Genomic DNA, 9,745 nt, shown 5'->3' with positions numbered 1-9,745 from the left:
CAGGTGAAATAATTGAAAAGATGATTTGAGTCCTCAAATACAGCAGTGCAAAGAAAATAAGTGAATATTTCCTTTTAAGCAATACACCAATAATATTTGTAAATGTATTTAGGATATATTTTTAATTTTTATGTGATAACCTCTGTTTTTTTCATGTGTCTTGTCATGCTGTCAGTCTTTCACATTGCTGTTGGGTGACTTCGGCACTCTTTAGGTTTGATTTTGTTGAAATTCAACAAACACTGGACTGGAATGACCACAATACATCTAAAATGATCTTTTCGTTTTTTTCCCCACATGTGAATCCATTTTAAACAATCTTTTGTATGTGATCCTCTTCAAACAAAGAATAGCCACAGGTTTAGAACTACAATAGGAGTAAAAAAAATGTTGATGTACTTTTCCTTTAATCATGAGGCTCTGACAGCTCTAGATACTTTGCCTGATTTTATCTGTATTTCATGTGTCTGTTTTAATCATTAACACTTTAAAGAAAGAACTCTAATATTAATGATCTTGAGGTAGGGACGACTTGTGAATGATCAGAGCATCGCCGTGGCAGGAGATGGAGCTGGATGTCATTATCTGTTAAATTTTCCCATAAGCTCACTGACAACCAAGTTTTCATTCTCTTTGCGGCACATATGAAATCAAAGGTTACTTCCCTTGTTTCATTTCTTTACAACGCTCACCTCCTTTAATCATGGTGGGAGGTCATCACCGAGTGTGTTGATCAGGCCGGTGGGAATGAAAGAGACAGAAAGCAAAGTCATCCGTCTTGTCACAGTCAACTACGCGCACCGCTGCTTTCCAGAATTTTTTTTCCATTCCTTATACTTTCAATGTCTGCTCCTCCTTCTCCTTCTCTCTCTCTCTCTCTCTCTCTCCCTCTCCCCCCTTCAGTCCCAGTGGGGTTGAAGTTGTTGAAGGTCACTCTGATCTGGCTTACTTTCAGCATGGAGTCCGTGAAATAGATGGAGAAAATGAGACAACAAGAGTCCTGCAGTGCACAGTCAACACTTTCGCCCACATAGAAGGGGTGAAGGTTGTGAAGACTTGTTTTTTCTGAAGGTATGCCTCTGGAATGTTAAGGGCCTTTTCGGTGCCTCAGGTGTGCACTCGGAGGAAGCTCGGCCAGAGACATTCTTTACACCACCCATCTGGCACATATTAGATGTCTTAGCTGACACCACACATGCTCCATCCGCAGCCAAACAGTCTGTCTTATTGAACGCGAGCTTCCTTACAATGAGCACAGCTTGATACGCTTGCTGTTGATCGTAAATCCACAGCCTAACTTCCTTCTTTATGTCCGCAATTAAAATCTCTATAAATCTTTACATTTAAACCAACAGCGGCTCAACTGATAATGATACTCGATGAATTATCGGTCTTCCTGATGAACTGAATGAGATGTGGCAGAGCTCTGATAAGATAAGACTTCCTCTGATGCAATGTAATTTTGTGAAGAGAGCGTTGGAGGGATCAGGCACTTTAATAACACATCCTTAATAGAATTTTTTCACACTCGCTGATTTCCATCAAACGCTAAACACCGGCACAGCCTCGGCTCCAGAACATCTTTTGTCCTTTTAAAGTTGTTCCTATTTCACAGTATCGCATGCTGTGTCTCAGGCCTTCACCCCACGTCATGCTTTAATATGCTGATGCCAAGGCAACACCAATTCTATCTTCAATGTCAGAACGTCCTCACACTCTGTGCCTTCAGCACGTTATTTTAACGGCCAAACTGAAGTACATCGACATCAATACAGGCTGAAAATGACCCCAAATAATGTGTCCCCATTGGCACATCTTGCCAGTGGCGTTCACTTCAAGGCACGGTGAAAGCACAACCCATCACATCAAGGAGTTGTGTTTTGAGATGTAGGTTACGGGGGATTTAGGATGATCAAAGATAGAGCCATTAGAAGGGTAGACAAACTTTAATGTTAGCATTCCCCAATATCTGACGCAAACGTTCTGTGATCACCCATGCCTTTTGAAGATTCAAACAAATGACTTTAATCCTCATTATACCCACAGGCAAAACCCTAACGTTGCTCTTCCGAGGTCTCAGCTGGCATGACCGCCCAGCGCACTTTGAGGGTATGTGGCTAATCAGCTGTATGACACCCTTATAGGGAAGAATGTAATAAAACAGGAAGAGTTTAGCACATTAAGTTAGAGAAGGGGAACCAGAGTAATTAATTAGAGTGTCTCACACTAGAGAGTTTAATTAACCCCTCGACAACACCCCTTCACCCCACCTCCATCCTTCATGCGCCAACCTGGGCGATGAATTGCCCGTCTTTGGGTGCCAGGGGCAATTAATCCTCCCTACCACCCAAAGGCCACGTCCCCTGTCATGCTTGTGTACACACGCCCTTTCTTGTACTTCTTTTTCACTCACCGTTACATTTCACTGCACACGAGGAGGGAACATGCAGTGCCCCGTCCTATAAATCCCGCCTTGAGAGTCTAGTTTTGTCACTTGATTTTATTCTTCTGTGTTATTCCCTTTATGTCCTTTGTTTTTACTTATCTTGGGCTTCTCATTCCATTGTGATCTCATCTATTTTTTATATATCTGTGCTCATTGCTAAAGATGCCCTTTGTCCATTCGTATGTCCTCCCAACTGACAAATGCAGGATGTTCCCGTCTTCATGTGAAGGGTTGTTTTAATTTGCTTAATCTCTCACTTATTAACGCATGTTTTCACCCTGTCGGAAGTCACGCTGTCCTCTAATGCTCTTTCCTCAGAGGCTTCGCTGTAAAGTGATTGAACCTCTTGAACCAACCTTCGTTTTCCTTCTCCTTTGCTCTCCTTTTAATGGAATGAGCTCGCAGCCCGCACGCACACGTTCTTTATTCATGCGGGTCCCCTATGGGCCTCCCCATACATCAGCGCTTTGATGCCTTTCACCCGCTTTTGTCAAACGGACCGTCTAAATGTTAGTATTGATCTTTATTATTGTCCTCATAGGGAACATGAGTTACTTTTGTTCATCCATCCTGAGAAATATGCACATGTACAGTATGTGCAGTACTATTGAGGAGCACACTTGAAACGATCTGAAGTGTGTGTGTCATTCCGAGTCTGTCCTTAAGCTTCTTTTCATTCTTCTGTGTCAGCGGCCATCTCGTTATAAAGAATAGCTGAAGCTGAAAGCTTACATTATTATAATGAAGCAAATGCAAAGTGGGAGAACAGATGAAAAGAATAAAGTCGATGCCGTTGTGTGAATCACAACTACAGACACGGCTTTAGTTAATATAGATATGACAGTGTACGAAACATTTGATCAGTGTTTCTATGCCTTTTGTCTTTAGGAACCCTATTTTAAGCCTTGCGTTGTTGGTCTCCACTAACTGTCTTGTGTACATTGTAAATGCAGTCATGTTGTATTAGTCTTTTCCTTGTATTCTCAAGCATACTTGACCAGTAAAGCAATTCACTTTCTATTTTATATTGTATTGTATCCTATTTTAGTGAGACTTGAGTATAATGTCATTGAAGCCTCTTAATTCATGTTATATCAAATAGCCCCACGTTGCAAAAATAAAAAATACAGTCCTGACCAAAAGTGATGTCCAACTTTATTAAAATTACATTGCTTAAAGAGTTCATAACATTAGATCATGAAATTGACATTTCATGCAGTGGGTAATGTTGCCGTGTTTGAAAGTATGCAGTCTGCCAAGTTGTAAAACCGAAGATGAATGAATAACCATGTTAATGGCTTGGAAAAAGGGAGTCGACTCTGAATCAAGCAAACGAGTCGTCCCTGGTCCGATTCGTGAACTGCCGTGGATTTACGTCACTTCATATAGTCCCCGACTACGTTTTGCTAGGACTGCCCGCGAAAACTTCACTCTTTTCCCCCAAACACTGTAGCTCGTCAGCCTCATTCGCGATAGACCAATCACAGCAGACTAGACCATCTGACTAATCACATCAGACTAGGCTAGCGGAAAGGAGGGCATTAGACAGATGAATCACGCAAGAAATCATTCTAGAGTCAGTCAAGAAGTAAGGTAAGAATAACTGGCTTTTTATTAGAAAATAATATTGTTTTTACACCTTCTATGTACATAAACTTGTCGTTGCACACTCCAAAAACCAAAGTTATGTACTCTTTAACAAATGTATTAGACCACCACCCAATATAAGGTATGTTTCCTCAGATGCCCCTAAACTGACAGTATTGATGATTACCAAAATCTTTTTTTTTGTTTCTGTAATGGTAAATCTTCCATGTGTAAGCTCTTTAGTCACAGTAGTATTTCTAATGCTAAAATATGATTGTTATCCATGAATTTACTGTTTTACAAGGCAGTAAAATTGTTTAATATTGCATTTAATATTATTATTCAGATCCCCAATAATAGTTATTTACCTGCAGTCCTATGTAGACAAACAAGTTTTAATGGTTGAATGTTACATTTGAGTAATTTCTGACTTCAGAGAGAAGTTGAATGTGAATAAAGACATGGAGTTGTTTCAGTTTGCTATTTACCAATAAATGACAAAACAAGTTTTAAACCGTTAGTTCTTGGGAGATTCCTAAAATATTTGTGTTTTCTTCTCAGTTTGACAGGTGGTGTATTAAATTTGGTGAGCACTGTATATCATTAAATATGTGTTAAACACATTGTATGGATGTTGCTTTGTTGTACTTGTTGTAGTGTTGAAGATCAGCTTTGTGAAGAATTTAAGGATGCTTGGCTTAAAATTAAAAATCTTTGTGAAGAATTTAAGGATGCTTGGCTTAAAATTTAAAAAACTAAGTTTATTAGCTTATATAAAATATTATTGAGGATTAAACACTTAGAGAAAATTGTAAAGAGAAAAAAACCCGGATAAACTTGTAGTAAGGTATGATTTCTTTCCCGAGACCATTTAGTTTTCTGTGCATTTTTTGTAGATGTGACACTGGATCACGAAACCAGTCTTATGTAGCACAGGAACATTTTTAGTTAAAGTCAAAAATACATTGTATGGGTCAAAATTATCGATTTTTCTATTTTACCAAAAATCAATAAGATATTAAGTATAGATCATGTTCCATGAAGATATTTTGTAAATTCGCTATGCTAAATATATCAAAACTTTATTTTTGTGAGTGTGTGGCCAGTAATTTGATTTCAGAGTATTAAACGGCTATATCTCTGCCAGATATGATCATATCAAAACAACTTATACATCAATAGAAATCTTAATTATTCAGCTTTCAAATTATGTAAAATCTAAATTTCGAAAAATTTACCCATAAGACTGCTTTTGTTGTCCAGGGTCACATATTTTTAATCAGCCCTTAATTCCTGATATGGTGTATTTTGCCTTTTTGCACAGTATAATAATTTTTCATGAGAAATCATGACATTATTATTCATTTTTGACCTCTAATTTATTTAAGTGTGGCCTATGTTTTATGGCTTCCACAAAGCAAAATCGAAATCTGACCAAGTAACCTCTGGGGTATGTGTACCCAATCACTGTATTAGATAAAAGATTTTTCTGTCTGGTTATAAAATGATATGCCTTGTTAGGGGGGTAATTGTCTCCTAAGAATCTGTAGCCCCCAAGAACATATTTCATAACAGATTGTTATGAAACCGATTTAGCAGCGTGATTGCTTTGAAAGCATACTGCATCTGCTTATCTTCTCACACGAATCCTAGCAGTTTATTTCTCTGTCAGTATTATCACTATGAATAGCTGCTTTATCCTAGAGAGTATTGATATGGAAAATACTTATAATATTCATCAGAGATAATAAATAACATTCAGTGTCCAGGGTTGTTAGCACACCTCCATCACAGAGATCAACTGCAGCCATTTTGTTCCAGGCAACGCTGCTTTTATCAGTCACTGTTGAGGAGAAAAGGCGATTTAATTGGCCCCCTTGACTTCTGGATGATTAGGTCTTGAGTTTTAGAGAGCTACTCTGGCAATTTAGACAGCACTTGAAAGTGAATGCATATCCATTAAGAGCACAGCATCTTGGTCAGAGCTTTGTATCGTAAAGTTTGGCGAAATGTCCATCGACTTCTTTTGTCATCCAGCAACAGATTCCCATCTTCGTAATGGTCTCACTTATGTTATTAAAACCTCTACACAAAGCACAGTTGGTTTTGTCTTCTTCTATATTATCTGTCTCTGTTTGGCACATCTTGTGTGTCTGCGATGTTTATACACCTTCATCAACTTTTATCACTGTTGTCTGGTGCCCATCACCCATTGTCTGACGACCTCTTATTCATAAAACTGTTATCTATCCTCAAACATATTTGTTTGAATTTGTTTAAAGTTGTTCTTTTCAATCTAAAACGTAGTTAAAATGCAGCAGTTGGAAATCAGAATTGGAAAAGAAGTGGAATCCCAGCGTATTCGCTCTAGGGTTTTTGAAGCTCTCCTAACAACCTCGGCCTAATATTAATCCATATTTAATTAGGAATCACCCGCCACCTTTCTTGTTTACTTAGATCTGTTGTTCTCCGTGAAGTCAGGGCTTGGGGAATTGCTTCTGGGGATGACAAGGGATTACTAATAATAAGCAAGTCAGGGGAGAGATGGGAAGGCTGCTACCAGGGGCTTTTGTTTTTCGTTTCATTAGGATTGAAATGTTTGGATTATTATGCAACGCTACTGGCTTAAACTGTAATACCACTGGATTTGTGGGAAAGCAACTACTGTTTTCGCTCGACAGCATTTGTTTTAACTAATCTGAAAAGATTGCATCAATGTTTATAAATTAAGATCAAGCATCAATAGATGTTGCTTTAAAGGAAGTTTTTCCACTGTAAAAATTACATTTATTGTTTTTATACTAACTACATGAGGGTTTTAACTGAGGGTTTGGACTTTTCAGGTTCACTTTGCTGCTTATTCTGGCCAAGTTCAATTTACAAATTTTTTTCCTTAACAATAATCACTGTGTCAGATTGTACGATTATGAATTGGAAATTCCTGCTATGGACAAAAAAACTATGTCAGACTATACAAAGCTTTCTGACAAGTAATAGCTTTTTGTCTTTAAAAATGTCTGTGATGTGATCAAGAAGATGTCAACTGAAGTGATGTTTTGTACTGGCTGTCGCATAAACAGAATGAATGAATTAATATTTTAATGTTCCCAGTACTCACTGGTTGTTCGCGCCTCCACTATCGCTCGCCAGCATTTGGATTTAATGTCTTCGTCGTGGTAGTCCCTCCATGAAACATCATAAAGGCAGAAGTATTGTTGCCATACCCCCATAAACCTTTACTTCATCACGTAATTGCACATATTATTTTGTTGTCAATTGTGGTATACTATCACAAACTATACAGGATGAAACTATAGAATCTTGCGTCCCTATAGAGTACGACAGAGATGACTTATTTTTGTATGCAGACCCTGGAAGTGAGTTAGCATTTTAGCCCTTCCGGTTTCATTGCCCCATAGTCTAAGGGAAATTGTTTGAAATCACATCTGTGGTTAACAAAACCTCTAAATATTTTAATCTATGACATGAAACACATCAGTAACCCGCTCGTAATTTTTTGTGTTTTATTGTGTCTTAAAAGCAGTGGTTGCTAACATGTTGCTAAAAGCAACTACATCTTTTGGCAGGGACAGTAGACGTCATTGCGCTTCTAAATCTTACAAATAATGCAACATGAGCACAAATCTCTAAAAACCTGAATGGAGACCTATTCATCGAGTAATTACTTACCAGGGAACACTTTTTTTATAAAGTTTGAAAGAGTTGTCAGCTTGGTGTTGGTGACGCTAATATCGAGTGACCATGCTGTAGTATGTTTTGCCTCATGTTAGCTTCTGGTGTTTGTATTTAGGCTTCAAAAGTAACAAATGTTGTGTTCATTTGTAAAGATTATCTTGATAGACAAAACATGTAAATATCATAAACCATAATCACAGATCTTTTTTCTTGAGATCCTCCAAAAGTCTATGGGAAAAATCCATAGGGTTATGGTCGAAGGAACCAGTGGGTCGCTAACTTCCGGGTTGGCCTACACAAAAACATTACAAATAAATTAAAGTTTTTTGGAGAGGGATGAATGACAATGTTCGACAGCTCTTGGGAGTTTTCTTTATGGAAATGACAAAGTTCAACAGCTCTTTCGAGTTTGCTTCATGGTGGAAATGACATAGTTAGACAGCTTGTGCGTTTTGTGTGTACTACATAAGGATGTTTGTGAATGTTCCTTAGGCATATGGTAGGTGTGTTGTCTGATACTGAAACTATAGTTTAGTGACTATAGTATTAACTGTCAACGCAACTTTGATTTTAGCCTTCAGACTCTTACATATAGTTCTACCTTATGATAAAATAAGGGTTCCTGGTACCCTGAGCCCTTTGAAAAGTTCTGCAACTAGCAGGCAAACTTTCACAACTGTAAAAACATTACAGACCAGCAGCCACCTGCACAATCAACCCACAGAAAACACTTGTGCTCTGGTGAGAGCACACAGGAGAAATAGCTGCCAATGTTGACTTAATGTCAGCCATATATTAAGCTTTCTCCCTGCCTTGCCCGGCTAGAGCCTGGAAGGAGAATCTAATTTATCTCAAATCTCAGAGGCATGATGACTGCCATATTTGACATGCACACACACATACACATGCACACACAAACCTTGGGTAAATAGGCTTCCACCAGTCTTTCTCTTTCGCTCTCACTCACATGGCCATCCGAGCATGCCGAGGCATTCACAGCGCACCAATGAGTTATCGAGGGATTGACACCGCGCGGCCTCTCTAAATGGCCATTGGTATTCATCAAAAGACTGTCACAGTGAATGAAGGGTTCAAAATATGCGTGAGGGTCTAAACCCTGCATTTATTTAATGAATGTGTTTCTTATGATTTCTTTTCTAGAGAGGGATTCCCATCGGGGCCTTTTGCAAAGACTTCAATGAGAAAACCAAAGATCTCAAGGAAGGCATTCCTCTTCCCATCAAGATCAACGTGAAGGTAACGTAACGGCTAATCATCAGTCACTCCTATGATGTTTCGGGAGCCTCATAATTATTGCGCGTTGTTCGATTCATCTTCCTCTCATTCGTTTTGTCACTTTTTCATCTGTTTACGAGTCCCTGGAGGTGCTCGTTTACATTCGCATCTCAGGCGCATTAGCAAACAGAAATAGATGTGTCCTGAATGCCTAAGTGCAGATTAGTGCCTCTGCTGGCATTATGATCAAATGGAGGTATTAGCTGAAGTGAATTCAACAGTGGAACAGCTTTCCTTATCAGAGCGTGACTTATAAACAAGTATATCTGTTTCTTCAACAATGGGCATTTTTGGACATTTCTGGATTTAAGCGTACGCAAAGACATTAATCACAATCTGACTTGTTTATTTAATTTGTCAATAGACAATGTCTAACTATTTTCACTCTAAAAATTACCAAGTTATTTCAACCCAACGTTTGGTCAGATATGGATAAACCCAACGGTTGGGTTTAACTAACACAGAAAATGGCTAAATTTGACCCAACAATGGGACAATCCATAATTTGGGGTTGGAACCACCCAGCATAGGTTGACTTATTATAACACAAATGTTGTCTAATTTTGACCCATCGTTGGGTTGAAATAGCCCAACATTTTTAAGTGAATGTACATGCATCCCAGGAATATCCAGTTCATTTTAATTTTTAATGTAACGTCATTCAAATCTCAAATGTATTTTTTGATTAGTGGTGAAAATGATATTGTAAAGAATGACTGA

At 38.4% G+C, this 9,745-nt stretch overlaps 1 protein-coding gene across 2 annotated transcripts in view; it reads left to right on the top strand.

The window, feature by feature from the left end:
• The window catches only part of mrpl11 (mitochondrial ribosomal protein L11), a 34,815-nt gene that overhangs the window by 18,859 nt on the left and 6,211 nt on the right, over positions 1-9,745 (top strand). For both annotated transcript variants that reach the window (XM_056770320.1, XM_056770321.1), the window contains exon 3: positions 8,891-8,986. In XM_056770320.1, coding sequence (XP_056626298.1) covers positions 8,891-8,986 — 96 coding nt within the window. The remainder of the gene's footprint in view (positions 1-8,890; positions 8,987-9,745) is intronic.

Source organism: Triplophysa dalaica, chromosome 16 (genome assembly GCF_015846415.1).
Source record: "Triplophysa dalaica isolate WHDGS20190420 chromosome 16, ASM1584641v1, whole genome shotgun sequence".
NCBI classification, from domain to species: domain Eukaryota; kingdom Metazoa; phylum Chordata; class Actinopteri; order Cypriniformes; family Nemacheilidae; genus Triplophysa; species Triplophysa dalaica.
The sequence above is the reverse complement of the archived record's forward strand: the minus strand, read 5'-3'. Positions and strand labels throughout refer to the sequence as shown.